The following is a 17,937-nucleotide window of genomic DNA, read 5'->3' as shown; positions in this document are numbered from 1 at the left end:
AGGAAAATCACTTACTAATGATAAGTTGGTTAAATGTTGTTTGATTGCAGCAGCTGAGGAAGTCTGTCCGGAGAAAGTGAGCTTGTTTGAGAGAAGGAGCCGCGGCGGGAACTGTCGCTCAGGGAGCTGACAGGGGCAACACCAACCCTCAGAAGCGAGACAGGCAGTTTGAGTGGTTTTCCTCGGCTCTGGAGTCTCCGAGTCTGCGCAGTGTTTATTGGGTACATTTGATGTGATGGGCGAATGAGCCTCTGCGCAGAGTCTACGGGGCACAACCGCAGGAGAGAGGGTTTTCCAGGAAGTTGAGAAAATACTAATTCAGTACAACCTGAAGTGGGCCCTGTTGAGATGTGTTACAGCCGTGTTGGTGAACGTGTATGGGGGTCAGGGAAATACTTGGTTGAACAAATTAACTAAACTTGTGAAAACGTTAGGTTTTAAATGAAAGCTCATCACGATACTCATCAACCAGTAGGTACTTTGCAGAAAATACTTGGATCTTTCGTATGTTCTGAACCAGCGGTGTCCACGGTGGAATTCATTCGCGCTTTTGGATGTAATCATTTGTGTGAATTTTTGTCAGAGTTAAAAGCTGAATATCCCAACTTCCCTTATCACAGCCACACAATATTTTGATGCCTTGGCGGTGGTAGTTTTTTGGTGTGTGTGTTTTTTTTGGTTTTGGGGGTTTTTTGAGCTAAGGGCAGATTGAAATTTTTCTGAATGAAAAGAAACACCTTTAACAACGTCACACCGAATGGCTTTGGAAATTTGCTTTTGTTAAAGACCTGATAATGTTTCTTGATGAATCCAGCCTAATGTCATAAGGAAGAGCAATACTGAAATGCAAAACCTACAATGTGGGAAGTTTTCAACAACTAACATCTCGAATCGCAAGCCCCATCCATCTGCCATGCAGACGCCCCGGGCTGTCGGCAGCTCAAGGGGAACAGAGACCGCCCCCTAGACTCACAGCAGACCTGTTTGCTGAGCCCCAGCAAACAGCCCTGGTGGAGTCTGGGGCCTGGTACAGGTGAAGCAGCTTCCGTGTTTCAGAATCCATATATCTGTGCAGTCGAGGGGCATCCACCTGACCTCCACTGGGAAGTGATCAGTCTGCAGAACAAAGGCAAATCCCAAGAGAAGAATCTAATAGAATTCCCTCAGCGCCTTCTGAGTGATGGCTGCTCTGGACTGAGGTCAGTATTTCTGTGTGCAAAGACATTTTCAAGGTGAAATATGTAAGATCTCATTACAGATGAACACGAGCAGTCGATTTTGATGATAAGCAGCACTCACTTTTTACCCCACTAAACAAATGTTATCCGCCCCGCTGACAGGCGTCCCTTCTTCTCGTTAGTGGCCTGCACTGCAAATTTCATGCTCGGTTATTATTACTGTGTTTCTAACTTCGTGACTTCAGGTTTCTGGTGCCTCACCTAAGGAGCTTAGAAGTCTCCACTTGTCCTAACAACAAGTAAAAGGCAGAACGCACTGAACAATCAGCAGTTCTTAGATTGTAAGAGAGGAAGGTGCAGGGCCAGCTGCTGCCCCCAAGATGGGGGACTGACCACAGGGGGCACACGGCTGCCTGCCGCAGACTCAGGACTGGAAATGCCCAGGAACCAGAGCCTGGGCAGGAGAGCCTGACCTGTGACTGAGGGGTCGCTGAGGCTCCTGGTGGACAAGTCCAAGAGTTGAGACCTGCCCGGGGGCTGTCACAGCGGGCCTCGCGATGCTGTGAGGTTCGTCTCCAGGAACTCGACCAGGTTCCCCCAGCAGGGGAGGGGAAAGAAGTGCCCCAAGCCCCGTGTACGTCTGAAGACCTGACCTCCGGGGACCCAGTTAACCACAACCTTGCCTGCTGGGCTATTATTAGAGCAAAACTGGCCTGGGGGCAGGAAAGACCCAACTTCAGCCACCTTGTCCCGCCCAAGTGGGGAGGGAAACCTGAGAAGCACAAGCGAAGTTCACAGTCCAGAGGCTCAAGCTCACCAAGGACAACCGTGGTCAAGGCTGTAGGATGTGCCCTCCCCGACACCTCACCACCACAGCACTGAGGCCTATTTACAGCAGTACCTTTTACCCAGTATCATGTCCAGCTAACAAGAAAAAAACTACGAGTCATACTAAAAGGCAAAAAACAGAATCTGAAGAGACAGAACACGCATCAGAACCAGACATGGCAGGGATGTTGGAATTATCAGACCGGGACTTAAGACAACTGTGGTTAATGTGCTAAGGGCTCTAATGGATAAAGTAGAGAGCATGCAGGACATATGGGGAATGTGAGCAGAGAGGTGGAAATCCTAAGGAAGAACCAAAAAGAAATGCTAGAGATCAGAGCCCTGCAGCAGAAATGAAGGTTGCCTTTGATGGGCTGATTAGACTGGACATGGCTGAGGAAGGAACCTCTGAGTGAGAGGACATCTCAACAGAGTCCCTGAAAACCCAGAAGCAAAGAGAAAAGGCTGAAAGATCCGAACATCTAAGGACTGTGGGATGAAGGTGTGACATAATGGGAAATCCAGGAGAAGAGAGAGAAGAACAGAAGAAATACTGAAACATTTTAACTGAGAATTTCCCCAAATCAGTGTCAGACACCAAACCACAGATCCAGGAGGCCCAGAGAACACCTAGCAGGACAAATGCCAGAATAACTACACATGGGCATGTTGGTTTCAACATACAGAAAGTCAAAGATAAAAAAGTCTCGAAAGAAGCTGGAGGGGAGGGGTACACTTTACCTACAGGGGAACTGAGATAAGAATTACATCTGACCTCTCCTTAGAAACCATGCAAGCAAAGAGTGAAGTGAGATATTTACAGTGTTGAGAGAAAAACCAGCAGCCCAGGATTCTGAGGCTCTGTGGCCCTGTCTGGAAGTGTCTGCTGGGACAGACACTACCTGAGACACACACTGACAGACACTACCCTGAGAAATTATCCTCGAGAAGTGAGGAGAAATAAAGACTTTCTCAGACAAAGAGAAATTGGGGGAATTTGTTGCCAGTAAACCTGCCTTCTAGAAATGTTGTTAAAAGAAGTTCTTTAGAAAGAAGGAAAATGATAAAGGTCGGAAACTCAGATCTACTAAGGAAAGGAAGAGCATCAAAGAAGAAATAAGTGAAGGTAAAATAAAGACGCTTAATTCTCTTATTCTTCATTTATCTAATAGATAACAGTTTGTTCAAAATAATACTGGCAGCAGTGCACCCGATATGTATGCCTATGTACATATTGTATTGAATATATTTCAGTTTCCTCAATAAAAATTCTGTTCTCTCTTCTGTTATGTAAGTACTGATAAAATGTCTCAGTTTTGGTGTTTAGCTTACAGAGCCCCAAATATTTACTGTCTCTCCTTCACAGCAGCGTCTGCCAGCCCTGGGCTAGAACTCTGTGATGTGGGATCCTTCCTGTTCCTGATCCCGGGGAGGCATTCAGTCTCTGACCTGCAAGCCTGAAGTCGGCTGCAGGCTCCCGCATGCCCTTCATCAGGCGCGGCTGCTGTTTGTCAGGGGTGGATGTTGGATTCCATCAGATGCTTCTTCTGCATCTGTTTTGATCATCCCGAGGTTTGTGGTGCAGTGAAGTACATGTGCCCAGGGCAGTGTTACTTCTCATAAGCCTTTCCTCCCTCCCCTGAACTCACAGCATCCTAGTCATACCACTATCATAATTTTCACCCCAAAATGAGGTCATATTCTGTCTATAATGTTCTCATAACAGTTTGTTGTAGAGCTGCCCCGCATCCATAAATATGATCTGTGTCATCTTTTCTATTGGCTGCAAAGTATCCACTGAATAAATGGCCCACTCTCTTACCCCAGCGTAGCAGATAAGTTAGATTTGTCTTGCATGTCAGCTGTCAGTAGTGGATGGTAGTGGTATCTCCAGTGTGGTGTTGAGAAGGGTTCTGAGGCTCTGTGGCCCTGTCTGGAAGTGTCTGCTGGGACAGAATGAGTCTGGCGGGGAGTCAACTCTTCTCTTTTTTTTAAATAAATTTCATTTTATTTATTTAATTTTTGGCTGCATTGGGTCTTCATTGCTGTGTGGGCTTCCTCTAGTTGTGGCAAGCGGGGGCTACTCTTCATCGCAGTGCACGGGCTTCTCATTGCAGTGGCTTCTCTTGTTGTGGAGCACGGGCTCTAGGTGTGCGGGCTTCAGTAGTTGTGGCACTCGGGCTCCGTAGTTGTGGCTTGTGAGCTCTAGAGTGCAGGCTCAGTAGTTGCGGCACACGGGCTTAGTTGCTCCGCGGCATGTGGAATCATCCCGGACCAGGGCTCGAACCCACGTCCCCTGCATTGGCAGGAGGATTCTTAACCGCTGCGCCACCAGCAAAGCCCCGGGAGTCAGCTCTTCTGATTGGCCCAGCCCATGTTGTCAGACACTTAGCATTTAGGTTGTTTCTGTTACTTCACTGTTGCAAATAAGGTTTTATCTTCTTATGCTCTTACCTGGTTATTTCCTTCGGATACATTACTAGCAGTAGAGACTTTTGGGTCAGCAGTTAAGTTTTAAAATATTTTTTATATATATGCTGAGGTACTTTCCTAAAAAGTTATCCCAGTTGACATTTCTACACCTGTGTATATCTGACATTAAGTATTGTTATTTTTCAATCCTTTTTCATTCTTATAGGTGAAAATTAAAGAAATGGAAATTAAAACCAGGTACAGGCAGACCTCGGAAATACCACAGGTTCAGTTTCAGACCGTTGCAGTAAAGTGAATGTCACAATAAAGTGAATCACACAAATCATACGAAAGTGCACATAAAAAAGTTATGTTTACACTATGCTGTGGTCTATTAAATGTGCAATAGCATTATGCCTAAAAAGCAACATACATCTTTTAATTAAAAATACAAAACAATTGGGCTTCCCTGGTGGCGCAGTGGTTGAGAGTCCGCCTGCTAATGCAGGGGACACGGGTTCGTGCCCCGGTCCGGGAGGATCCCACATGCCGCGGAGCGGCTGGGCCCATGAGCCAGGCCGCTGGGCCTGTGCGTCTGGAGCCTGTGCTCCGTGGCGGGAGACCACAGTGGTGAGAGGACTGCGTACCGCAAAAAAAAAAAAAAAACCACAATTAAAATAGTAATATCAAAGATCACTGATCACAGAGACCATAACAAATAAACCAATAATGGAAAAGTTTGAAGTACTTCGAGAATTACCAAAACGGGACCCAAAGTGAGCAGATGCTGTTGGAAAAAGGTGCCGACAGACTCGCTTGACGCGGGGCGGCCACAGACCCTCACTGCGTTCCAAGTGCAGTGTCTGCCCATGTGTGAAGTGGCATCCTGTCCACCTGTCAGGTGAGGAGTCCCTCTTCGCGTTGATCAGGGGGGCTGTTACCTGCAGACCCCGCCCTCCCTGAAGGACAGATAGGAACGGGCTCCCACCACCAGCAGTGCGTTTCAGGCCTTCATTCCTCTGCCGGCATTTATGTGACTGTTTAAGGGAAATGTTTCCTTTCAAGCCGATCCTAGTCTTTCCAGACTTGTGGTTTCGCCGTCTTTGGTTCCAGCGCCCCCGGCTCTGGGCTGGCCTGCGCTCATCAGTTCAGTTCTGAGAGGCCTCCCTCTTTCCGTCCAAGTCCGCTGCCTCACACTTTTATTTTTTCCTGCACAATCAGATATTTTGGAGTGTCTGTGTGGGTCCAGGACGTGACCACGGCATGTTCCTGGCCCTTGCGGAGCTCGTGGTGTTTAGGCAAGACAAACGTGCAGGCGAAAAGTGCCACTAAGCTTTCCTTGGTCACCTGCACATAAATATTTTTCACAGCATGACTTACACATTATTGGTTTTGAGCAGCTTGGGTTTAAGTTTCCTTTGCTACCTCCCGTGTGGCCCTGGGTGGTGACCATTGCTTCGTTACGTGCATGTGAGCGGTACATCAGTAGCCACCTTGTGTCATGGAGTCGGCCCTTCCCAGGAATGTGCGAGGGTCCAGACTGGACCAGCTGTCCTCTTGCTGCCCGGCCCAGTCCCCACTCAGTGGCTGGAGGCCGATGGCCAGGGCAGGAGGCCGCGTGGTGCCTGTCGCCTCCGTTCAGTAAAGACCCTTCCCCTGTAGTGAGTGGCTCCGTGCCTCCAGGACTCAGCGAGCTGTGACCGCCAGCCACAGATGCCAGGGAGTACTGGTTCCCCCCCGTCGGGCACGCCTAGGGGCGGCCACAGCAGGGGTGGGGACGGCAGCCCCGCCTGGGAGGGGCCCGCGGGGCTGTGAATGCACGTCCAGAGAACCAGCAGCACCTCCACTTGGGGGGCTCAGACCCCAACCCGGGACGCGTCCCACGGCCCACAGCTGGCAGCTGCTCCAAAATTTGAGGGGGCACGGTCCGAAGTTGTTATTTTCTCACAAGTAGAAGTCTTCAGGCTTTTAATCCAAATCTTCAGTTTTCTTCATGTGATATTTGTGAGCAGAATTTTAATATGATCCATTGCCTACTTAAGATTAAGGATTATATATTAATTTTTAATAGCGGAAATGAGAAAACAGAGGGAATTCTACCACAAATTAGGCCTGGAAGTGCCTGGAGACATCAAGGGCGAAACCTGTTCTGCAAAACAGCACCTAGATTCCCATCGAAATGGTGAGTGAGCTGGGTTTTATTTACTAGACCTTTTGCTAAGAGCCCCTTGTGTCCCTCCCACTCCCCCCTGCCACACAGATTCTTGACAGAGGTGTGGGCAGGTGTCAGCAGCACTTGGTGCTGACGGTAGCAGGTGGTGCTGAGAAATGGGGTCTCCGACCAAGGGGTTACGTGGTGGGCCAGTGAGAGGAAGCCTGAGGGGGTGCCTGGAGGTGCCTGGAGGTGGGGTGTGGAAGGAGCACAGGCATGCGGACGGTGGGCCTCCCAGGGCTCTTCTCCAGGCTTTGTCTGTTTTCTCGCAGAATGGCCAAACCCCACTTTGGCTATGACGTAAAATTAATGGTGCTTTAGAATCCGTACATATCATAACGACTTATTTGAATCTTTGACGCTGTGGACCACACCGATTCCGAAGCCCCTTTAGTCCGCCGTGTGCATTTCTAACAATGTGAGCAGGAGGGACAGGCTTGGCTGTCGGCCTGGGGAAGCGGGGGCTGCAGACTGTGCGAGCTCGGGGCCCCCGGGGAGGCGAGGCCAAGAGGCAGCTAGGGAGCCAGGAATCCCGCCTTTCCCTAGGTGGGTTCTTAACATTTAAAGCCGAGCCAGAACAGTGAGAGTTCGGGGATGGCACGCTGCCTGGCGTAGTTGAGGCGCGAGGCATCGATGGTGCTGGGCTGGCGGGGCGCCTCTGCCCGGACACATGCCACTGGCCCCGAGGGCACAGCGCGTAAAGCACCGTGGAGAGCAGCGCTCCCCCAGCTCTCAAGTGTGCAAACTCTTAATACAGTGGGTGTTTATAGCGTTCAAGTGTACGGTAGAGTTAAAAAAACAATGGTTTAACACTTTGGATTCATGACCCAGTATTTTCTGTTTTTGCTAAAAGGAGAAACCAAAGCGGATGACAGTTCGAACAAAGAAGCGGCAGAAGAGAAGCAGGAGGAGGACGGCGACTACCACAGGAGCGACGAGCAGGTGGGCGCTGCCTCGGCCCCCAACCTTCCCACGGGGCGCTTTCTCGTTTAACAAAGAAGGAGGCCGAGAGCAACAAACAGTACAGATGTTAAAACGTCAGCAACTTTCTTAGGTTTTCCTTCCAATTCCTTCCTTTACTTACCTTTTTTTCCTTTTTTTTGGCCGTGCCGCGTGGCTTGCGGGATCTTAGTTCCCCGACCAGACCAGGGATCGAACCTGGGCCTTCGGCAGGGAGAGCACCAAATCCTAACCACTGGACTACCAGGGAATTCCCATTCCCTTCTTTTTCTAATTGCCAAAGTAATGCATACTCACCGTAGAACATTTTAGGTATAAAAAGTTTAAAGTTCAGCCTCCACCCACCGTGGGTATCTTCAGCTCCCCCCAACCCCAACTCCGGGTTGTCCTGTGGAGAATGTGGGGCAGACATCTTCCATGCAAAATAAGGTGAGAATGTAACCTTGAGGGCGCTATTCATATGTCACTTACTACATTATCAGATTAAAAAAGGAAAACTAAATCATCACAGTGATGCTATAAAAGAGTTTGATAAAATCCCATATCCATGTCTATGGATCTTTTTATTAGAGTACCTTGACTCGACAGCTACGGCAGTCGTCACACTTTATGATGGAACAGAGTTGTCTCATGAGTGTCAGAACAAGAAAATGTCCCTTCTCAGCTGTCACTCAGCATGAGTTGGGGGATCCAGCCCAAATAGTTAGGGGACGGGAGAACGTGAGCCGGGCGCGCCATGGCTCTCAGATTACACATCTTGTGACGTGGCACTTCAGACAGCACAGGGAAACTGCTCGTTCGGGTGATGGGACCAGTGTGTCATAGTCAGACGCTGTGGGCGGCCTTGTTCACATAACTAATAAAAACGCTGAGGCCGCCTAACGAGAGATGTGTGAGGCTGAAACAAAGACACGTTCTTCTTGTGGAAGAACATAAGAGAAAACTGAATAGTTGGGTGTTTCTGGATGGAAGGTTGACGTTAATATGTGAGTTCTCCCCAAATTAATCTCAGTGGTTGTGATTTTAACCATTTATTATAAATAGGAATTTAACCAGCTGCTTCTGAGCCTCATCTGGGAGAGGAAAAGCTCGGGAATAGCCATGAAAACTTGGGGGTATTGGCTGTATCAGGGTATATATGTAGCATAGCTACCCACACACATATTTACACAGACGGACACCTCGGGAGACACTGCAGTTTGGTGCCAGACCACTATAATAAAACAAGTTGTGAATTTTGGGGGTTTCCCAGTACATATAAAAGTTATGTTTCCACTATGCAGTAGTATATTTAGTGTGCAGTTTCGTCATGTCTAAAAAACAACGTACATTGCTTAATTAAAAGATATTTCATTGCTAAAAATTGGTAATCATCATCTGACAACGCAGGGCTGCCACAAACCTTCAGTTCATAAAAAACACAGTATCTGCGAAGCACAATAAAGCAAGGTCTGCTTATATCCACCTATCTATATATATATACATATTCTAATCAGTACATATATATTTAATAAGTAAAACGTGTGTATATGTACACTTATATTTATTAAAGACATAATTAAATAGTGTGGTTTGGGTATAAGAATGGAATAATGGAACCTTAATTTTCCAGTTTATATGCTTCTGTGTTGTTAAAACATTTCCACGAGCATCACAGGAGTAGAAGCGTCTGTGTGGAATGCTGGGCGTGCTAGATGCATTTCACGTGAATGGAGAGAAGAATAAACATTGGGGTGAAGGGCACCCCTCTGGGGCCCACGTGTCCCCTCTCCTGGGCTCTGATGAGTTACCTCTTGTTGGACTTGGAGGCCCTACCGGGATCTGGGGTCGGGGCTGCCGGCCTGGCCCCTCCAGGCACAGGGTGGGCCCTCTCGCTTAACCCCTGCTCCGTCAGTTTTCAATCTCCAGTGTTTGTGTTTGTGTTTATCGTTACTAATATTTCCCTTTTCTTTTTTACCCCAAACATGCCGAAGATTTGTCTATTTGATCGGTTGCTTTCAAGAGCCAGCAGCCTGCCCAGGGTGTGGGCCCCGCTGCATCCCTGTGGGGCGAGAGTCAGTGCCAGGCTGAGCGCCGCGCAACTGGTCTGTCACTGCTTTGAGCCGCGTGCTCTCACCAGATGGCTTCCAGTAACCGGGACGTTCGTTTCCCCAGACATTCCCCTTCCTCAGGAGCGCACTGTTTCCTCCCTGTCCCTGGGAGGTCAGGGTTTTGGGAGCCCGTCTCTGCTACCATCCTGTGTCTGGTGTCCCACCTTCTCCTCCCACTCGGGGATCCCGCTCTCCGCGCTGCCTTCTGGGACCCTGAGCCCCCGGGCTTCAACTTCAGACCCCTTCACAGCTGTTCTTCTCTTTTTCAAATAAGTTGTTTTGTTGTTACTTTAGTTCCAGGCCACTCCTCCCGAGAGCCTGCCCCCTCCATCCTCTAGGGCAGCTTCAGGCCCGCCAGGCAGGGCCAGCTTCTTCCTCCTCAGCCTGTGCCGGGGGTGGGCTGCTGTTGATTACACAGGCAGTTTCGAGGGTGGGGTTGACACCCCCACTTGCTGCCATCCCCCCGCCTCCTCTCCGGCATCGGGACCCTGGCGGCTTATCTGCTCCTGGCTGTCCCGGGCCTGTTCCTTGCAGGACACTCTGTCCTTCCGGTGGCTTCGTCCACGGCGGGGCTCAAAGGGGCTGTGCTTGGGAGTCTGTTCAGCCGCTTGTTCCGCAGTGTCCCTGCCGCCCGCACCGTGGCTCCCTTGGGAATCAGGTGTCCTGCCGCCAGGAGGGGGGCGCCCGGTCGGTCGGCGCCTGGCCTGCCCTCCCCCAGGACGCGCCACGCGCTGCCCGCGAGGACCACCGCCCCGTGGGGCTGAGGCGCCCTGGGGTCGGGGCGCTCGGAGCCACAGGGCGGGGACGCGCCAGGGGCTCCAGGCGTGGGGAGCGGGAGGAGGGGAGAGGGTGGGCCGGGCCTGGAGCAGGGGGTCAGACGAGGCCGCGGAGCAGGGCTTGCCAGGCAGGGAAGGGCCTGGAGCGTGGGCAGCGCGTGGCACACGGCGTCAAGCGCTCAGCCCAGGAAGGGTTAGAAAGCAGCCGCGGGACTTGCTGGGCTCTCCAGAGACTGTTTACCGAGCGGGTGTCCCAGCCGGTTGGCACGATGTAGCCACAGACCACAGAGCCCAGAGAACAGATGTCTTTGTGCAGCTCCCTTTTCTCAGGTAAAATTATACTTCCGAGTTTTTTTGAGGTGCGTCATGTAGCGGCTTCCTGTAGGTGGCGTGTGACACGGAACAGCAGTAGGACCTGCAGTGTGTCCTGTGTTGCGTGCATAGCACACGCCACGGGCTGAGGATTTCACTGTTTTCTGTCTGATGTTCTGATTATTCCAACCCTCACAGACTCCTGGGTGCTGGCCCCAGTCTCCCCGGGCACGTCCTCCATGCGCTGCCCGTCCCAGACTCCCTGGGTTCGGCGGGTCTGTTTCCTGTCCATCTCCAGCTCCCGGGGAGGGGGATGTGGCTCTCTCGGTTCCTTTACATGCAGATCGCTTGTTATGTTCGTGGACCTGTGTGTTGGGTCTTTTGACATTTTCTCAGTCATTTTGCAGGAATTGGCCTACACCTTTTTCATATGCATTTGTTTAGTTTTGGTATCAAGGTAGTAAGTCTCAGAGCTGGGGATAGGCTCTCTTTTCCCATTTTTATTCTCTAGGAAAGTTTGTATGAGATTAAGAGCATCAGTTTTGTTGAATGTTTTGGTTAAACTTCCTATATATAAAGCCATCAGATCTTGGTTAATTCTTTTGGATAGGGGTAGGAAGATTTTTAACTATCAATACAAATTAAATTTTCTTAATGATTTCAATCCTACTCAAATCTTCTGTTTCTTTTTTAGTTCATTTGATCAGTTATATTTTTTCTAGGAAACTTTCTGCTTGGATTTAGGTTTTCAACGCTTGGGGCATGAAACGGTTCCTAGAATTCTTTGCTTGTCTTTAGGCCTTGCCACCTGTGCACCTATTTCTCCGTCTCTCTTCCTGGCATCACAGCATGCCTCCCGCTTTCTTGGTCGTTGTTGCCAGAGGCTGAACCACGTTCTTTTCTGCCAATCGCTCCTTCCTTCTGTTCTTTCTACATTCCCTCTTGTTCTTTCTCTAATTTCTTGAGTTGAATTTTCATATAGTTTCCATTATACTGTTTGGTTGTAAATATTTTGAAATGATCATTGTGATTTCTTTTTGACCCACTAGTTATTTTTTAAAGTATTTTTTAAAATATTGAAAATATTGAACATCAAATCTTACTAAAAAGCTACAGTAATCAAGACGTTTGTTTTAGGTGTTAAGGTAGACTTTTAAGTCAGTGGAACCAATTCTGGAGTCTAGAAATAAGCCCTTAGATTTAGGGTCATTTGGTTTTCAGCACAAGTGCCACGGCCCTTCACTGGGGAAAGGATAGTGTCTTCCTCAAGTGGTTCTGGGACAGTTGGACGGACATCCACGTGCAGAAAGGTTCATTTGTGCCTTGCCTCACACCACATACAAAAGTTAACTCAAAATATAAGAGCTAGGGCTTCCCTGGTGGCACAGTGGTTAGGAATCTGCCTGCCAATGCAGGGCACACGGGTTCGAGCCCTAGTCTGGGAGGATCCCACATGCCACAGAGCAGCTGGGCCCGTGCGCCACGACTACTGAGCCTGCGCTCTAGAGCCTGCGAGCCACAGCTGCTGAGGCCCTGTGCCACGGCTGCTGAAGCCCGCGCGGCTGGAGCCCATGCTCTGCAACAGGGGAAGCCGCTGCAGTGAGAAGCCCGCGCGCTGCAACGAGGACCCAATGCAGCCAAAGATGAAATAAATAAAATAAAATAAATAAGTTGATTAAAAAATATATATAAGAGCTAAAACTTGAAAACTTTTATAGGAAAACATGAGAGAAACTGTTTAGGGCCTTGGGTTAGGCCTGTAGTTCTCAGATCCAAAACCAAGAACACAACTCAGGAAATAAAATTGGTAAATTGACTTCATCAAATTAAGAACTGCTGCTCTTGGGAATTGCCTGGCAGTCCAGTGGTTAGGACTCCACACTTCCACAGCAGGGGGTGTGGGTTTGATCCCTGATCGGGGAGCTAACATCCTGCATGCCACATGGTGGGGCCAGAAAATAAGACAAATGAAACATAAAAGCAAGCAGCACTTTGAGAAAAGAAAAAAAAGAACTGCTACTCTTTGGGACCTCCCTGCCGGTCGGATGGTTTGGACTCTACTCTCTCACCGCCGAGGGCCCATGTTCAGTCCCTGGTCAGGGGACTAATGACAAAAAAAAAAAAAAAAGAATTGCTGCTCTTCAAAGGACTCTATTAAGAAAATTTTAGAGACTTCCGGGTAAGATGGCGGAAGAGTAAGACGCGGAGATCACCTTCCTCCCCACGGATACACCAGAAATACAGCTACACGTGGAACAACTCCTACAGAACACCTACTGAATGCTGGCAGAAGACCCCAGACCTCCCAAAAGGCAAGAAACTCCCCACATACCTGGGTAGGGCAAAGCGGAGAGATTCCCGCACAGAGGATCGGTGCCGAGCGGCACTCACCCGCCCGAGAGGCTTGTCTGCTCGCTCGCCAGGGCGGGCGGCGCTGGAAGCTGAGGCTCGGGCTTCGGTCAGAGCGCAGGGAAAGGACTGGGGCTGGCGGCGAGAACTCAGCCTGAAGGGGGCTAATGTGCCACAGCTAGCCGGCAGGGAGTCCGGGAAAACTCTGGAGCTGCCGAAGAGGCAAGAGACTTTTTCTTCCCTCTTGGTTTCCTGGTGCGCGAGGAGAGGGGATTAAGAGCGCTGCTTAAAGGGGCTCCACAGACGGGCGCGAGTCACGACTGAAAGCGCGGAGCCCAGTGACGGGCGTGGGACGCTGGGGCTGCTGCTGCCGCCACCAAGAAGCCTGTGTGCGAGCGCAGGTCACTGTCCACACCGCCCTTCCGGGAGCCTGTGCAGCCCGCCACTGCCGGGGTCCCGGGATCCAGGGGCGGCTTCCCTGGGAGAACGCACGGCGCGCCTCGGGCTGGTGCAACGTCACGCCGAACTCTGCCGCTGCAGGCTCGCCCCGCACTCCGTGCCCCTCCCGCCCGCCCGGCCTGAGTGAGCCAGAGTCCCCGAAGAGGCTGCTCCTTTAACCCTGTCCTGTCTGAGCGAAGAACAGACACCCTCCGGCGACCTACACGCAGAGGCGGGGCCAAATCCAAAGCTGAGACCCAGGAGCTGTGAGAACAAAGAAGAGAAAGGGAAACCTCTCCCAGCAGCCTCAGAAGCAGCGGATTAAAGCTCCACAATCAACTTGATGTACCCTGCATCTGTGGAATACATGAATAGACAACAAATCATCCCAAATTGAGGAGCCAGGAGTCAGTGGTGTGCCTCTGAGGTGGGAGAGCCAACTTCAGGACACTGGTCCACAAGAGACCTCCCAGCTCCACATAATATCCAACGGCGAAAATCTTCCAGAGATCTCCATCTCAACACCAGCACCCAGCTTCACTCAACGACCAGCAAGCTACAGTGCTGGACACCCTATGCCAAACAACTAGCAAGACAGAAACACAACGCCACCCATTAGCAGAGAGGTGGCCTAAAATCATAAAAAGTCCGCAGACACCCCAAAACACACCACCAGACGTGGACCTGCCCACCAGAAAGACAAGATCCAGCCTCATTCACCAGAACACAGGCACTAGTACCTTCCACCAGGAAGCCTACACAACCCACTAAACCAACCTTAGCCACTGGGGACAGACACCAAAAACAACGGGAACTACGAACCTGCAGCCTGCAAAAAGGAGACCCCAAACACAGTAACATAAGCAAAATGAGAAGACCGAAAAACACACAGCAGGAGAAGGAACAAGATAAAAACCCACCAGACCTAACAAATGAAGATGTAATAGGCAGTCTACCTGAAAAAGAATTCAGAATAATGATGGTAAAGATGATCCAAGATTCTATTTCCCAGATCCAAAATCTTGGAAATAGAATAGACAAAATGCAAGAAACAGTTAACAAGGACCTAGAAGAACTAAAGATGAATCAAGCATCGATTAAAAACACAATACATGAAATAAAAAATACTCTAGATGGGATCAATAGCAGAATAACTGAGGCAGAAGAACGGATAAGTGAGGTGGAAGATAAAATAGTGGAAATAACTGCTGCAGAGCAAAATAAAAAAGAATGAAAAGAACAGAGGACAGTCTCAGAGACCTCTGGGACAACATTAAACGCACCAACATTCGAATTATAGGGGTTCCAGAAGAAGAAGAGAAAAAGAAAGGGACTGAGAAAATATTTGAAGAGATTATAGTTGAAAACTTCCCTAATATGGGAAAGGAAATAGTTAATCAAGTCCAGGAGGCACAGAGAGTCCCATACAGAATAAATCCAAGGAGAAACACGCCAAGACACATATTAATCAAACTGTCAAAAATTAAACACAAAGAAATCATATTAAAAGCAGCAAGGCAAAAACAACAAATAACACACAAGGGAATCCCCATCAGAATAACAGCTGATCTATCAGCAGAAACTCTACAAGCCAGAAGGGAGTGGCAGGACATAATTAAAGTGATGAAGGAGAAAAACCTGCAACCAAGATTACTCTACCCAGCAAGGATCTCATTCAGATTTGATGGAGAAATTAAAACGTTTACAGACAAGCAAAAGCTGAGAGAGTTCAGCACCACCAAACCAGCTTTACAACAAATGCTAAAGGAACTTCTCTAGGCAAGAAACACAACAGAAGGAAAAGACCTACAATAACGAACCCAAAACAATTAAGAAAATGGGAATAGGAACATACATATCGATAATTACCTTAAATGTAAATGGACTAAATGCTCCCACCAAAAGACACAGATTGGCTGAATGGATACAAAAACAAGACCCATATATATGCTGTCTACAAGAGACCCACTTCAGACCTAGAGACACATACAGACTGAAAGTAAGGGGATGGAAAAAGATATTCCATGCAAATGGAAACCAAAAGAAAGCTGGAGTAGCAATTCTCATATCAGACAAAATAGACTTTAAAATAAAGACTACTAGAAGAGACAAGGACACTACATAATGATCAAGGGATCGATCCAAGAAGAAGATATAACAATTGTAAATATTTATGCACCCAACATAGGAGCACCTCAATACATAAGGCAAATGCTAACAGCCATAAAAGGAGAAATCGACAGTAACACAATCATAGTAGGGGACTTTAACACCCCACTTTCACCAATGGACAGATCTTCCAAAATGAAAATAAATAAGGAAACACAAGCTTTAAATGATACATTAAACAAGATGGACTTAATTGATATTTATAGGACATTCCATCCAAAAACAACAGAATACACATTTTTCTCAAGTGCTCATGGAACATTCTCCAGGATAGATCATATCTTGGGTCACAAATCAAGCCTTGGTAAATTTAAGAAAATTGAAATTGTATCAAGTGTCTTTTCTGACCACAATGCTATGAGACTAGATATCAATTACAGGAAAAGAGCTGTAAAAAATACAAACACATGGAGGCTAAACAATACACTACTTAATAACGAAGTGATCACTGAAGAAATCAAAGAGGAAATTAAAAAATACCTAGAAACAAATGACAATGGAGACACGACGACCCAAAACCTATGGGATGCAGCAAAAGCAGTTCTAAGAGGGAAGTTTATAGCAATACAATCCCACCTTAAGAAACAGGAAACATCTCGAATAAACAACCTAACCTTGCACCTAAAGCAATTAGAGAAAGAAGAACAAAAACACCCCAAAGTTAGCAGAAGGAAAGAAATCATAAAAATCAGATCAGAAATAAATGAAAAAGAAATGAAGGAAACGATAGCAAAGATCAATAAAACTAAAAGCTGGTTCTTTGAGAAGATAAACAAAATTGATAAACCATTAGCCAGACTCATCAAGAAAAGAAGGGAGAAGACTCAAAGCAATAGAATTAGAAATGGAAAAGGAGAAGTAACAACTGACACTGCAGAAATACAAAAGATCATGAGAGATTACTACAAGCAACTCTATGCCCATAAAATGGACAACCTGGAAGAGATGGACAAATTCTTAGAAATGCACAACCTGCCAAGACTGACTCAGGAAGAAATAGGAAATATGAATAGACCAATCACAAGCACTGAAATTGAAACTGTGATTAAAAATCTTCCATCAAACAAAAGCCCAGGACCAGATGGCTTCACAGGCGAATTCTATCAAACATTTAGAGAAGAGCTAACACCCATCCTTCTCAAACTCTTCCAAACAATATCAGAGGAAGGAACACTCCCAAACTCATTCTACGAGGCCACCATCACCTTGATACCAAAACCAGGCAAGGATGTCACAAAGAAAGAAAACTACAGGCCAGTATCACTGATGAACATAGATGCAAAAATCCTCAACAAAATACTAGCAAACAGAATCCAACAGCACATTAAAAGGATCATACACCATGATCAAGTGGGGTTTATTCCAGGAATGCAAGGATTCTTCAATATACGCAAATCAATCAATGTGATACACCATATTAACAAGTTGAAGGAGAAAAACCATATGATCATCTCAATAGATGCAGAGAAAGCTTTCGACAAAATTCAACACCCATTTATGATAAAAACCCTGCAGAAAGTAGGCATAGAGGGATCTTTCCTCAACATCATAAAGGCCATATATGACAAACCCACAGCCAACATTGTCCTCAATGGTGAAAAACTGAAACCATTTCCACTAAGATCAGGAACAAGACAAGGCTGCCCACTCTCACCACTCTTATTCAACATAGTTTTGGAAGTTTTAGCCACAGCAATCAGAGAAGAAAAGGAAATAAAAGGAATCCAAATTGGAAAAGAAGAAGTAAAGCTGTCACTGTTTGCAGATGACATGATACTATACATAGAGAATCCTAAAGATGCTACCGAAAAACTACTAGAGCTAATCAATGAATTTGGTAAAGTAGCAGGATACAAAATTAATGTACAGAAATCTCTGGCATTCCTGTACACTAATGATGAAAAATCTGAAAATGAAATCAAGAAAACACTCCCATTTACCATTGCAACAAAAAGAATAAAATATCTAGGAATAAACCTACCTAAGGAGACAAAAGACCTGTATGCAGAAAATTATAAGACACTGATGAAAGAAATTAAAGATGATACAAATAGATGGAGAGATATACCATGCTCCTGGATTGGAAGAATCAATATTGTGAAAATGACTCTACTACCCAAAGCAATCTACAGATTCAATGCAATCCCTATCAAACTACCACTGGCATTTTTCACAGAACTAGAACAAAAAATTTCAAAATTTGTTTGGAAAAA

At 47.4% G+C, this 17,937-nt stretch overlaps 1 protein-coding gene across 5 annotated transcripts in view; it reads left to right on the top strand.

Moving 5' to 3' along the window:
- Positions 1-17,937, top strand: part of PCGF3 (polycomb group ring finger 3) — a 60,062-nt gene that overhangs the window by 25,067 nt on the left and 17,058 nt on the right. For all 5 annotated transcript variants that reach the window (XM_081252139.1, XM_081252135.1, XM_081252138.1 and 2 more), the window contains exons 7-8: positions 6,490-6,600; positions 7,484-7,572. In XM_081252139.1, coding sequence (XP_081108265.1) covers positions 6,490-6,600; positions 7,484-7,572 — 200 coding nt within the window. The remainder of the gene's footprint in view (positions 1-6,489; positions 6,601-7,483; positions 7,573-17,937) is intronic.

Source organism: Mesoplodon bidens, assembly GCF_964165515.1.
Source record: "Mesoplodon bidens genome assembly, chromosome: 1".
In the NCBI taxonomy this organism is placed as follows: domain Eukaryota; kingdom Metazoa; phylum Chordata; class Mammalia; order Artiodactyla; family Ziphiidae; genus Mesoplodon; species Mesoplodon bidens.
Note: the sequence above shows the minus strand (reverse complement) of the source record. Positions and strands in the feature narration are given on the sequence as shown.